The sequence below is a fragment of the Alosa sapidissima genome, chromosome 7 (assembly GCF_018492685.1).
Source record: "Alosa sapidissima isolate fAloSap1 chromosome 7, fAloSap1.pri, whole genome shotgun sequence".
In the NCBI taxonomy this organism is placed as follows: domain Eukaryota; kingdom Metazoa; phylum Chordata; class Actinopteri; order Clupeiformes; family Clupeidae; genus Alosa; species Alosa sapidissima.
The window spans coordinates 33,805,237-33,820,236 of NC_055963.1; the positions used below are offsets into that span (position 1 = coordinate 33,805,237).

The following is a 15,000-nucleotide window of genomic DNA, read 5'->3' on the forward strand; positions in this document are numbered from 1 at the left end:
CTTGTGGATACACTCCTAATTTCCCAAACACAAGACTCAAATAACATAACAAGACAGACAGACAGACAGACAGGCAGGCAAAGAGAATGAGCGAGACAGGCAGCACTGGAGAAGAAGAGTGGAGAAAGGAGCTCTGTTCTTTGTGAGCCTTCTCTCTCTCCGTCTCTGTCTCTCTCTATCTGTTGGTCTGAGGGGAGCGTTGCATGTCTGCTCTGCTGCTGGTCGTAATTGAATGCGGGCTGTAAGTGCCGCATGTACAGTATCTTTTGGGGCTGTCTTAGCGTAGCCGCCGGTGATTAACTATTCCCTCTCTAGCGGTAATTAGCCTGTGCCGCCTCACAGCCTGCCCCCACAGACTCACACGCTCCCACTCCCCGAGGCCGACGAGAGAGAGGGATGAGAGATGGAGGGAGAGGAAGAAAAAACAGGAGGAGGAGAGGGGAAAATAGAGAGAAGGGGGGTACAGGGGGGGAGGAAGGAGAGGGAACGGCAAGAAATGAGAAAAGAGGAGGAAAAAAGGAGGAGAGGGAGGATGAGAGAGAAGGGTGTTAGAGAGTGAGCAAAAGATGAGAAGAGAAAAGAAAAGGAGTGTGGAGAAGACAGGAGTGCAGACAAGAGAAGAGAGAAACATGGAGCATGGAACAGAGGAGAGAAACATGGAGCATGGAACAGAGGAGAGAAACATGGAGCATGGAACAGAGGAGAGAAACATGGAGCATGGAACAGAGGAGAGAAACATGGAGCATGGAACAGAGGAGAGGAAAAAACACAGAGTGGAAATCAGGAGGAAGGAAAGTAATAATAAAGGAGGGAACAACACAACCAGCAAGGAGAGTAGATATCAATGGTGTAGAGGAGCGGAGAGGAGAGGAGGAGGAGAGGAGGAGAGGAGAGAGGAGTGGAAAGGAGAGGAAGAGGAGAGGAGAGGAGAAGAGCAGAGAGGAGAGGAGAGGAAGAGGAGAGGAGAGTGGAGAGAGGGGAGGAGCGGAGAGAGGAGAGGAGGGGGAGAGGAGAGGATGAGGAGTGGAGAGGAGGAGGAGGAGGAGTGGAGAGGATGAGGAGTGGAGAGGAGGAGGAGGAGGAGTGGAGAGGAGAGGAGGAGGATGCTGCTGCTGCTTCCACTGCCATCACCCAGCACCCTCCTTAATGGGCACACACACCAGCGCTGATGACTTCCTGACACACAAGCGCTAATGATGCCCGGCCACATGCACACATAACACCGCCTGGACAATGCCAGGCTGCCTGGAGACAATCACCCAGACAAACAGGATGAGGTCAAACAGCCAGCACTTCCTCCCAATACTACATCCAGTGGGAAATAAGAGCTCTTGGAGAGACGCACGCTGCTGTTTGGCTGGGCCATGTTTTGGGGGTTTGTGTGTGTCTGTGTGTGTCTGTGTGTTTATGTGTGTGTGTGTGTGTGTGTGTCTGTGTGTGTGTGTGTGTGTGTGTGTGTGTGTGTGTGTGTGTGTGATCGAAGGTTGTGGAGAAGGGGTGGGTGGTGATGGCAGACCTGACGTTGTCGTGCTTCTGGATGTAAATCTTGTGGAACATCATGTTTTCTTTCGTGGCGTTGATGTCAGCCTTCATCTCCATGGCGACATGCCTTGGCAACACGGACAGCAACAGGCGTTCCTGAAAAGTGTGTGTGAGTGCGAGAGAGAGAGAGAGAGAGAGATGGTTAGAGAGAAAGAGATGGTGAGAGAGAGGGAGAGAGAGAGAGAGAGAGATGGTTAGAGAGAAAGAGATGGTGAGAGAGAGGGAGAGAGAGAGTGTCACATATTGATGGAGGTGAAGGCAATAAAAGGGTGAAATAGAATGGATAAGAATGTAGAATAAAGAGAGTGAAAGAGAAAGGGAGAGGGAGAGGGTGAAAGCGAGAGAGAAAATGAATTCCATCCACTGCTTTTGCCAGATATAACAGCTATGATTTGGCATCCTTCCACTCCTCAAGGAGATAATTACAGTTTTTGCCCATTGCTTACATACTAAAAACGAATGCTTAGCCTTAGACCAAAGCCTCAATACCTAAACTTCTCATTGCGAAACACCACACACAAATTCTTACATTAGACACTTTATTCAAAAGTAAAATCTCCTGTTATCATTGGGAAAACACTTCTATTCAAAATGCAAGCACATCTGGTAATCTGGAAAAAGCCACACAGATTCCTGAAAACACTTACAGAGAAAACTGAACACCAATCAGTCTGAGGCTTAGCACTACAAGCCGTGGGCTTACTGGTTAGCGCTTCGGACCTGTTACCGGAGGGTTGCCCTTTCAAACCCCGACCAGTGGGCACAGCTGAAGTGCCCTTGAGCACTGTGTGTTCACTGTGTGCTGAGTGTGCTTCACTAATTCACGGATTGGGATAAATGCAGAGACCAAATTTCACTCACGGGATCAAAAGAGTATAAGTCTTATACTTACAAATAGACTTCAGGTAAGTTATTGTGTACCTGTTCAAGAGTGCATTGAGTACACTTTTGTGCACTTTTACATTGAGTACCGTGTACAGTTTTGTGTTTCCCCATTTACTCCCCATTTCTAAAACCTATTGAAGAATTATTTTCAGTGGGCCAATGAAAAGTATATGACCACCAACCACATACCTGCATGCCTCTTTTGCAAGAAATGGAAGGGGCATGCATAGACATTGAGGTGGGGTCAGTTCAAGGGTGGATATGGCCCACAAGGTGATATTTTCCTCGTTGATGTTGACGAGGACTTGTGGCCGAATCTGAACAGAAGGCAGGGTTTTTAAAAAAAAAAAAAAAAAATTAACTTTTGCTTTGTTGCTACATTTTTTTATTTGTTTAGAGTACATTCACGTACAGTATTGCATTGATAAGTGTGATTCTATTTTCTTTTTTTCTGTAAGAATGTTTGTTTTTTGTAAAAACTATGTCTACTAACTACTTTTGAGCTTCACAAAAGACTGAGTCTGAGAAAATGACAATAAAAACAGAAAGACTGTAGTGTTTATATAAAGCACATCAGTGTGTTGCTGTTGATTTGAAAGAATAATTCAAATGGTATGGTTTTGTTGCAATAATTGCATTTTTAGAAAGGACTGTTTTCATTGCAGTGTTTCATTTTGGCATAGATGTGAGTTATTTATCTCCAAGTGCTATATTGTTTGGCTGTGTGTAGAGGTTTGATATAATGAGCAAAATCTGTGGTGTGGTGTGTGTGTGTACTGTATGTGGTGAAGGCTAGTGTGGTGTGTGTGTGAACTGTACGTAGTGAAAGCTGGTGTGGTGTGTGTGTGTGCACTGTACGTAGTGAAAGCTGGTGTGGTGTGTGTGTGTGTACTGTACGTAGTGAAGGCTGGTGTGGTGTGTGTGTGTACTGTACGTAGTGAAAGCTGGTGTGGTGTGTGTGTGTGTACTGTACGTAGTGAAGGCTGGTGTGGTGTATCTGTATGTGTGTGTGTACTGTATAGTGAAAGCTGGTGTGGTATGTGTGTGTACTGTACGTAGTGAAGGCTGGTGTGGTGTGTGTGTGTACTGTACGTAGTGAAGGCTGGTGTGGTGTGTGTGTGTGTGTACTGTACGTAGTGAAGGCTGGTGTGGTGTATCTGTATGTGTGTGTGTACTGTATAGTGAAAGCTGGTGTGGTGTGTGTGTGTACTGTACGTAGTGAAAGCTGGTGTGGTGTGTGTGTGTGTGTGTACTGTACGTAGTGAAAGCTGGTGTGGTGTGTGTGTGTGTGTGTGTGTACTGTACGTAGTGAAAGCTGGTGTGGTGTGTGTGTGTACTGTACGTAGTGAAAGCTGGTGTGGTGTGTGTGTGTGTACTGTACGTAGTGAAGGCTGGTGTGGTGTGTGTGTGTGTACTGTACGTAGTGAAGGCTGGTGTGGTGTGTGTGTGTGTACTGTACGTAGTGAAGGCTGGTGTGGTGTGTGTGTGTACTGTACGTAGTGAAAGCTGGTGTGGTGTATCTGTATGTGTGTGTGTACTGTACGTAGCGAAAGCTGGTGTGGTGTGTGTGTGTGTGTACTGTACGTAGTTAAGGCTGGTGTGGTGTGTGTGTGTGTGTACTGTACGTAGTGAAAGCTGGTGTGGTGTGGGTGTGTGTGTACCTGTTGCTGGTTCTCCCTCTGCAGATGCAGGCGAGCCTGGATGTAGCCGCGTGTCTCCTGGAAGGCCTGCCTCTGGGACACCTCGGCCGGGTAGTGCGTACAGATCCCAATGATGTTGGTGCACAAAAAGATCAGCACATTGGCACTCAGCTGGGAGCCGGAGGGGGGAGGAGAGAGAGAGAGAGAGAGAGAGAGAGAGAGGGAGAGAGAGAGAGAGAGAGAGAGAGAGAGAGAGAGAGAGAGGGAGAGGGGGAGAGGGAGAGGGAGAGAGAGAGAGAGGGAGAGGGAGAGAGAGAGAGAGAGAGAGGGAGAGGGAGAGGGAGAGAGAGAGAGAGAGAGAGAGGGAGAGAGAGAGAGAGAGAGAGAGAGAGAGAGAGAGAGAGAGAGAGAGAGGGAGAGAGAGGGAGAGAGAGAGAAACTGTTTAAAACCCCTTTACAGAGGGAGAGAGAGGGAGAGAGAGAGAAACTGTTAAAACCCCTTTACTGAACTATTGTATGGATCTATGGATCGAAGTGTTCTATGGACTTTAAAAAACAGCAACAGTAAAACATGGTACAAAAGAGAGAGAGAGAGAGATTTAACACATGGCCAAGTTATGTTTAGCTATGTAAAGAATAAGTGCTACAGCAAGAGATGGAGGAAGGGATTGAGGCAAGGAAATGGGAGACACAGGAAAATAAGTATAAGTATATATACTTTTCTGATCCCGTGAGGGAAATTTGGTCTCTGCATTTATCCCAATCCGTGAATTAGTGAAATACACTCAACACAGTGAACACACAGTGAGGTGAAGCACACACTAATCCCGGCGCAGTGAGCTGCCTGCAACAACAGCGGCACCCGGGGAGCAGTGAGGGGTTAGGTGCCTTGCTCAAGGACACTTCAACTGTACCTACTGGTCGGGGTTCAAACCGGCAACCCTCCAGTTACAAGTCCGAAGCGCTAGCCAGTAGGCCACGGCTGCCCCACAATGGGAGAGAGACAGAAAAATGGGAGATGGAGAGAGAAGGATAGATGAAAGTCTGTGTGTGTGTGTGTGTGTGTGTGTGTGTGTGTGTGTGTGTGTGTGTGTGTGTGTGTGTGTGTGTGTGTTTGTGTGTATATGTGCGTATGTGTGCGTATGTGTGTGTTTTTGTGTGTGTGTGAGTGTGTGTGTGTGATGTAGAGAAAGGGGAGATGGAAAGGGAAAGCAAGAGAGGAAGAGAAAGATGGAATGAGTGTGAGGACAGATAAACACAGTGATGGAAAGACTGACTCAGCGAGAGAGAGACTGAAAGAGAGAGAGTGACAGAAAGAAATCAGGTGAAATGGGAAGCAAGGGGCGTCAATTATAGAAGGCTATGGAGGAACAATGGGGGAGGGGGCAGAAGTTGGAAGAAGAGTAAGAGTGAATCACTACTTTTTCAAAGGGTTCTGGACCGTTCTCAGTTTTGGCCCGTGTGAACCTCAAGAAACCAAAAGACACTCCTGTGGGGATATTAGTCATCCCACACCAAGGCCCTCTTCGCCTCTACACCATGAGAACACACTCTAGGACCTTTAGCCAGCGCAGCCTACAGTACATCCTGCTCCTGCTGCTGCAGCTCAGCTACTCCATGCTGCCCCATGGACAGACAGGAAACAAGAGTGTAGTCACTTCCTGTATGAGGGGGGGGGGGGGTGTCTGGGTGGTGGAGCTAGGTAGGTGGGGGGATATTGGGTGAGGGGTTGAATGGGAGGGTGGGCACCAAATGAGTCCAGAGGATGCATGAACAGACAGCAGGTTTACTCAAGGTTGTCACAGCGATGGTTACGTAAGGGCTATTCCAAATGCACAGTGACCTCTGTGCCTGATTTTTTTGTTTTGTTTTTTTGTTTGTTTTTGAAACATTACATTACATTACATTACATTACATTACATTTGGCTGAAGCATTTTTAGCCAAAGCAACTTACAACATGGTAAACAGTTTAAGTTTTAGAGCAATTCTCAACAATTTTAGGACAATTTAAAAAGCATTAGAGTACAGTAAGAATAAGTGCATCAGTGAGTGCTGTTTTTAACAGTTACTTGTCAGTTTAAGACGGCTGGTGAGTGCTAGGATCAGCAAGACTTGTTGTAAGTGTTGTTATGAGAGGAGATGTTCTCTAAAGAGCTGGGTCTTCAGGAGTTTTTTGAAAATGGAGAGGGATGTCACTGCCCTTGTAGGAACTGGCAGTGTGTTCCACCAACGAGGAACAACAGATGAGAAAAGTTTGGATTGGCCTGAGCGTACCGGTGGTAGAGCTAGACGTCGTTCGTCTGAGGAGCGCAGCGGTCTGGAGGTAGCGTATGTCTGTATGAGGGCATTCAAGTGGGTGGGAGCAGAACCGGAGACTACTTTGTAGGCAAGTGTTAGAGCCTTGAATTTGATGCAGGCCGCCATAGGTAGCCAGTGTAGCTGGATGAGCAGCGGGGTAACATGTGCCCTTTTGGGTTGGTTGTAGACCAGGCGCGCCGCCACGTTCTGGATTATCTGAAGTGGTTTCACTGCGCAGGCTGGGAGACCTGTCAGGAGGGCGTTGCAGTAGTCGAGTCGTGAGGTGACTATTGCCTGAACCAGAAGTTGAACTTGTCTCATGCAAATCTTTCTTTTTCACTTTCCACCCTGAATATGGGCAAAATGCACCATTGACATCAATATGTTTTGTATAGAGCTACCACAGGTTACTCTATACAACCACAGGTGGCAGTGTGGTGACTCTATATAAAACATATTAATGTCAATGGAAATTAAATGTCAAAAGAAAGATTTGCATAAGACAAGTCAAATTGGTGTTTTCAAAAAGAAGGGATCATGGAGAATAAAGAAAAACATATTTAAAAAATGCTGTTCAGACCCTGAAGGGATTTGTTTTCTGTTCATTGCTTTTTGTGAGAGTGTTTCTACTTATCTCAGTAAGGAAAATAATTCAAGAGCCTATGTTGAGTACAAATATGTCTTCTGAAGGCTTAAACAGAGCCCAGCCAAAAACTCCAATAAAATTTGTATCAACTTTGAGGGACAGCTATGACCATGCAGGATTATCCAGACCAAACGTGACGATTTTGCTACATACTATTCCTATTTATGTACCAGCATGCAAAATTTGAGCCTCCTACATGGTTTAGTTCTTGCGCTGTGGGCTTGTGAACTTTGACAAAAAAAGAGGCCGAACACCCCCCTCCCCCTGTAAAACTGGCTGTATCTTGGATAGTATTGATCTTACATAGGAGTAATTTTGCAGTGTGTCTCCTGGGTAACATAGGTACACCTGGTAATTTTTTCAGAATTTTTTGTTTGAGACCTAAGTGCGTGGGCCCTGGTTGAACTGACGTGGAATGACCCATATGCTTCTCAAGCTAAGTACTGATCTGTACCACGTTATAGTCCACTTTAGGATAGATAGTCTGACCTATAACACAGGTCCATTTTACGTACATGGGCGTACTTCACATCAACTTACAATGCATAATATCCCTTTTCTGATATACTGTAAGTATAAGAAATACAAGTAGATCTTGTTACATCATGTACTAGTTTTCCACTGTAAAAGTATGTGGCATAAAAGAGTACCTAATAGAAAGTGAGGTGCCATGCCAGTTAGAACACGTACCTGTGTTTACCTGATCATGTCTCTGGACTGTGTTTACCTGATCATGTCTCTGGACTGTGTTTACCTGATCATGTCTCTGGACTGTGTATACCTGATCATATCTCTGGACTGTGTTTACCTGATCATGTCTCTGGACTGTGTTTACCTGATCATGTCTCTGGACTGTGTATACCTGATCATATCTCTGGACTGTGTTTACCTGATCATGTCTCTGGACTGTGTTTACCTGATCATGTCTCTGGACTGTGTATCTGGACTGTGTATACCTGATCATGTCTCTGGACTGTGTATACCTGATCATGTCTCTAGACTGTGTTTACCTGATCATGTCTCTGGACTGTGTTTACCTGATCATGTCTCTGGACTGTGTCTCTGGACTGTGTTTACCTGATCATGTCTCTAGACTGTGTCTCTGGACTGTGTTTACCTGATCATGTCTCTGGACTGTGTCTCTGGACTGTGTATACCTGATCATGTCTCTGGTCACATCATGGGAAGCTACATGGTACTCAGTCAACACACACACAGTCTAATTAGATTGGTCATTAACTCTCCCACCCCTCCTCATCAACTGCACACACACACACACACACACACACACACACACACACACACACACACACACACACACACACACACACACACACACACACACACACACACAATCTTCACAAAACTGACAAAGCTTCCCATCTATCTTTCATACTAGCAAGCTGAATTTCTTATTTCCTGTCAAAGGTATTCTTAAAGCAACAGGTAGCTCATAGTAAACAATGATCTCCCTGATTTCAACATTTTGTGTGTGTGTGTGTGTATCTGTTTTGTGTGTGTACCTGCTGATTGTGCTTTCTGTGTGTGTGTGTGTGTGTGTGTGTGTGTGTGTGTGTGTGTGTGTGTGTGTGTGTGTGTGTGTGTGTGTGCAGTTGATGAGGAGGGGTGGGAGAGTTAATGACCAATCTAATTAGACTTTGGAATTGGTCTGTATCAATTTAACAAATGTTGCTTTGAATCAAATTAATTATGGCCTAATCAGGAGACAGCAGATGGAGTGGGATAATCTCTGCCTGTGCACGGCCTGTGTCACCGTTTATCTGCTGCACCATCGTCCCGTCTGATGTTGATGACATCACCACACAGCGCGGGCGACTGGGCGAGGTGGCGGCGGCAGCATTTTATAATATCTTGTCGGAGTTGGCAAAGTGAGTGAAAAAAACAGGGGGGGGGGGGAGCGATAGAGAGAAAAGAGAGCAAGAGTTGATACAGTAGGAGTGGAGTGAGCGAGGGATAGAGACAGATGAGAGAGTGAGAGGACAACAGAAGTGAACAAACAGCAACGGGGGAGAGAGAGAGAGAGAGAGAGAGAGAGGGATGGGGGCCAGACTAGAAACAGACAGCAAAACAGAGAAGCTCAGGGCACCAGAGGACAGAGTGATGAGAGTAGCAGAAAAGAAAAGCAAGCACAGGAAAAGAAAGGAGTAGGAAGGACAAGAGAAGAGAAAAGAAGAAAGGAGTAGGAAGGACAAGAGAAGAGAAAAGAAGACAGGAGTAGGAAGGACAAGAGAAGAGAAAAGAAGACATGAGTAGAAAGGAGAAGAAAGCAGGAGGAGAGAGGGAAGCGGGTCAAAGGGGTGAAGAGAAGAGAGAAAAAGAGAGAGGAAAGAAAGGAGACAGAGGAGAAGAGAGAAAGGGCAAAAATAGAAGAGAAGAGAATAGAAGAGAGGAGAAGAGAGAAACATGCAAGGAGAGAGAAAGAGGGGGATGAGGAGAGGAGAAGAAAGGAAAGACAGAGCGGTGGGAGAAGAGAGAAGAGGAGAGGTCTGACGGTGACATTAGGCAGATGGCTCTAAGCTCTGCTTTGTTTACACTCTCCTCCCTATTCAAGTATGACCTAAAGGACAAAAATGCAAAAAAGAAAAAAGTAGTGTGTGCTCGAGCGTGTGTGTGTATAGGTGTATGCGTACTTGTGTGTGTGCGTGTGTGTGTGTGTGTGTGTGCGTTCGTGCGTGCATGTGTGTGTGCGTGCGTGCGTGTGTGGGACGGGAACAGACACGAAAGGCATCATCTGACATGAGTGCATTACAGTGACATGTTACGGCTGCTGTGTGCATTTGTGCATGTGTATGAGGGTGTGTGTGTGGATGCACACATGAGTGTGTGTATGTCTTTCTGTGTGTGTGTGTGTAGGTTTGTGGCATACAGTATGCATGCATGTGTGTGTGTGTGTGTGTGCGAGAGAGAGAGAGAGAGAGAAGAGAGAGAGAGAGAGTCTGTGTGTGTGTGTGTGTGTGTGTGTGTGTGTGTGTGTGTGTGTGTGTGTAAGTCAGATCACAGGCTGGGCCTAATTGCTTGCTCTTCTCAAGAGGACAAGGGCAGGAGGTTTGCATTGTACACACAGAGCCGGACAGTGTGTTTACGCAACAGGACACCTCTCTGCGTCTGGACCGTGATTTATCACCAATAACCATCACCCTCCTGAAATAAAGGCGACCATAGCCAACACCACCCCCATCTCTCTCTCTCTCTCTCTCTCATTCTTTTCATTCCTCTATTCCCTCATGCTACCTATCACTGTCTATCATCTCTCTCTTCTTTCTCTCTCTCTCCTCTGATTCCTTTCCATTCTCTCCCTCTCTCCTCTAGAACTCTACCATTCCATTTGTTATTGTCTCTCCCTATACATGTCCCCTACTTATTCCTCTCTTCTTTTCATCCTCCTGTCTTATTATTGTCTCTCTCCTTTATTTAGCCGATCATCCTTCTCTTTGTTTTTCTTTCTCTCTATCTCATTCTATTTCCTCATTTTCTCAGTCTATCATATACCTCATTCTCTTCAACTTATTTATCTTTCACTAACACACTACCCCCTCCTTCTCTCTCTCTCTCCCTCTCTCATTCCTTCTCATTTCCTCTTTTCACTCTCTCCCTCTTTCTCTCTTGACATTGGCTGTAAAAGCAGAGTGCCACTCTCAGACAGTCTGTCCCCTGAAGGCTGCTGCTTAGACAGCGCGCTCCGATCTGCTCATGCCCCCCCCCCCCCCCCCCCCCCCCCGGGCACTGGACTGGGGCTTCCTGCTAATGTAAATGAGTTGTGAGGGCCTCCTAAATCAGTCAGCATTAAACACACACACACACACATACATTCATGCTCTCTCTCTCTCTCACACACACACAGACACACGCACACATAGATAAACACATGCACACACACACAACCTCTTACAGCACATCAGGCCTAGCTGGGAAAAAGTGGACAATGAGCAGGTACTGTATTCAGCTCATCAGAGGGGTGTGTGTGAGTCTGTCATTCTCTCTTTCTCCCTCTCTGTCTCTGTGTGTGTGAGAGAGAGAGACCAGAGACAGCGGGTGAGGGCATTAGAGCCTTTGTCATACAGAGTGTTTGCACGTGTGCAAGTGTGCCTTTGTTTTAGCTTGTGCGTGAGTGTGTGTGTGCGTGGTCATGTAATGTGTTAGTTAGTGTATGAGGGAGCCCTTGTGTGATTAGGTGTGTGGTTTAGAGTGTCGCCAACTAATGGTGATTATGTGTGTGTGTGTGTGTGTCTATGTGTGCTCATGCATGTCTTTGTGATCTTATGTGTGTATGTGAGTGTGTGTGCATGCATGTTGTGTATGAGTATGTGTGAATGTGTGTGTATGTGTGTGTGAGTGTGTGTGTGTGTGTCTGTGTGTCTGTGCGCATGTATTTGTGTGTGTGTGTGTATGTGTTTAGAGGGCATCTCCTCATTCATTATCTAATTCTAATTCACAGTGTCTCTTTTTCCCCCCACTGATGAGTCACGCCATCATCTGTTATGTCTGTCTGATTCTGTGCGGTCATTATTTCATCTCTGTCCACCTCAGCCTGCCCGGTTTATTATGAGGACCCATTATGTCTATTGGGGGATTAGATAGCCATTGTTGTCTCTACTCTAATGACCGCCCAGACAGGCCGCTTTGGGGTGAAAAGTCACAGTCCCGCCCAGAGAGTAGCTGACCCTGGAGCACAGCTGACCTGTGTGGCCTCCATCTCCATCTAGCCATGTCTGGATCTAGCCTGGGTCTTGGTCCTGCATCTGTGGTCGTATTCCAGAAAGTTCCAAACCCGTAGATCTTAACTGTTTGATAACCGTGGTAAGTAGGTTTAAGACCTAATTTAAGACAGAAAAGGAACTGTTCCTCAGTCAATCTTCCTGACTTAAGATAAGACAAGTGTATTACAGAAGCATCTTAACTTGATACTTACGTAAAGCATTTTAAATAAATATTGGCGCAAGTAACATGTATTCTGGATGTAGATAAAGCAATTGTGCCACTTTGTGCCAGTTATTTTCCTTCCAATTCAGCATCTGGTGTGGAGCACAATGTTGTTTAGAATAGGACTGTCATAAATTCTACTGTTTCCAATCCCATGGGCACAGCACTGCCCCTGAGCTCTTGCAGTGGGCTACTGTAAGGGCTTTATACCCGTGTGTGTGTGTGTGGGTGTGTGTGTGTGTGTGTGTGTGGGTGTGTGTGTGTGTGTGTGTGTGTGTGTGTGTGTGTGTGAGTGTGTGTGTGTGTGTGTGTGAGTGTGTGTGTGTGTGTGTGTGTGTGTGTGGGTCCGTCCGTCCATCCTAGAGCTACTGCAGTGGGCCACTCTAAAGGTTTTTATTTGCGGTTGTGGAAAGTTGGCCTCTGGCTGTAAGTCTAGATGCCTGCAGCACAGAGTTGCTGTGCTCTGTAAGTCTAGATGCCTGCAGCACAGAGTTGCTGTGCTCTGTAAGTCTAGATGCCTGCAGCACAGAGTTGCTGTGCTCTGTAAGTCTAGATGCCTGCAGCACAGAGTTGCTCTGACAGTTTCCAATGAAGATGAGTCTCTTCTCTTCTTCCTCTCTGTGCTTTTCCCTCCTTCTCTCCAGTGAGCGGGAAACAGTGGCTGACCTCTCATCTCCACTCTTGTGTGACGTTCAACACCAGCAAGACATTTTCTACGCACGCTACTGTTGCTTCTTAGTCCTGTGCGTGGGAGGGGTGTGTGTGCGTGTGTCTCAGTGGGTGTGTCTACGAGTGTGCGTGCATGTGTGTGTGTGTGTGTGTGTGAGAGAGAGAGAGAGAGAGAGAGAGAGAGAGAGAGAGAGAGAAAGACACAGTCAGAGAGAGTCGTGGGTGTTGTATGTGTAGTTGACTGTCACAATGTCATGCCACCGGACTCCCACCATTTGCATTACCACCATGCGTACTGAATCCCATAGAGCACCTTACCATGCATACTGAATCCCATAGAGCACCTTACCATGCGTACTGAATCTCATAGAGCACCTTACCATGCATACTGAATCACATAGAGCACCTTACCATGCGTACTGAATCTCATAGAGCACCTTACCATGCGTACTGAATCTCATAGAGCACCTTACCATGCATACTGAATCTCATAGAGCACCTTACCATGCATACACCTTACCATGCGTCTCATGCTCATACATTCCTTACTACATTCATGTGGATAGTATCTTTTATTGTCCATATTATTCATATGGATTGGTTATTTTATCATCCTGTTTATGTTGTATGTTGTGTGTGATGTCTTTAAGCTACTGGGACCTTGAATTTATGATCACGATCAATAAAGTATCTATCTATCTATCTATTTATCTACCTAGACATCCTTGTCAAAACTGACCATGGTTTCACTATGGTAAATAACAATGGTTCTTCAAATAATCATGGCTTTTACATTTTTATGTCCAACCATGTTTTTTGGGTAACCATGGAAACAATGGATACCATGGTTCCTGTATGAAAACCATAAGAAGCCATAGTGAATTTTCAAAAGGGATGTTAAAACAAAAGTAGTACAGGTAGTATGAAGTGCTATGGATAAACCATGGTAGTACCATGGTTAGGAGCATAGTAATTGTTATCACTATGATTTACCATAGTTAAATTTAATGATTTACCATACCATGGTTACTGTATAAAAATCATATGAAACCATAGTAAATTTTCGTAAGGGTACGCAACACACACTCACACACAGAGACACACACACACTCACACACACTCTGGATAATCAAGTAACAAGTCTGGAAGAAGAACAGATCAGAGCCCTATCAGACTTCCTAGCTGCACCTGTCCCCCTTTCCTGCAGGGGGCGACGTGTAGTCCTCCCCATTCGTCCTTTCTACTCCTTAGATGCCGCTTTGACACAGCTGTGCACCCCAGCCAACCACAACTTCTTCTGCTCCCACTTAGCGGCCTGGGCTCAAATACCACGCGCTCACGCCAAAGGCGACCCAGGACCTATTTACAGGGCAGTTGCCGACGCTGCCACAGGTTCACCTGGGGGTCTCTACAAGTTCATGCCCAGGAGAGCCACACACTAGACGACTACAGGGCCCTTGGACTACAACCTGATTCTATGAAAAACATCTAAAGTCAGTTCACTTACTTTCACTTTTTTGCAAAAATGGGCCTAGTCTACCTGAGCAAGGCTCCCCAATGCCAAGAACACAGTGTGATGTGTCACAATCGCCTAGTAGATAAGCAAGGGCGTCCAGCAACCTTGGAAATAAAAAAGTGGTGCAGCGATGTCCTTTCCTTCCAGTCTCCTCAGGGCCGATTTATGCTGCCCATATGCTGTTTAAAACAACCTGCTGAAGGCTTGAACTGGCACATTTATACACAAATGTGTTGTGGTTCCCGTCTGCCCCACTGGCCTCTGTGGTGTGTACCTTTGGTGAGATATTCAAAGCAATGAGACAAAGCTCAGTTCGTGGAACTGGAGGCGTGTGGTGCGCCTGTGGGTATCCTGTGACCACAAGTTACATTCACAACTCACTGACACGACAGCCGGCTGCTCTACTCTAAACGATATTATTTTTGGAAACAAAAGACTAAGGGTGACGTTGGTGTTAGGAAGCACAAATCACCATGAGTCTCCACAGTCAGGAGAACAATGTATGTATCTATGTATGTATGTATGTATGTATGTATGTATGTATGTATCTATCTATCTATCTATCTATCTATCTATCTATCTATCTATCTATCATGTTGTGGCACGGAAGTATTGCATTTTACATTAATATTCACTCTTTTAGCAGACACTTTTATCCAAAGTCACTTTCAGAACAGATATCGATAGTCAGCAGTAGTCTGTGTGTTCCCTGAGACACCAGACTAGCGAATTAACTGGGGGGTGTGATGACTCTGCTCTACCAACTGAGCCACTGCAATGCAAGTGCTCCTGTTTTCATTGACGGGCAACAAGCAACGTCGGGCAACAAACAAGGAAAAATGAACTAAAACTAATTCACACC

At 45.9% G+C, this 15,000-nt stretch overlaps 1 protein-coding gene across 1 annotated transcript in view; it reads right to left on the bottom strand.

The window, feature by feature from the left end:
- The window catches only part of adcy6a (adenylate cyclase 6a), a 61,238-nt gene that overhangs the window by 17,996 nt on the left and 28,242 nt on the right, over positions 1–15,000 (bottom strand). Inside the window, exons 4-5 of the mRNA XM_042098454.1 lie at positions 4,089–4,238; positions 1,517–1,638 (exon numbers count right to left, since the gene is read on the bottom strand). Of these exons, the coding sequence (XP_041954388.1) occupies positions 1,517–1,638; positions 4,089–4,238 (272 nt within the window). The remainder of the gene's footprint in view (positions 1–1,516; positions 1,639–4,088; positions 4,239–15,000) is intronic.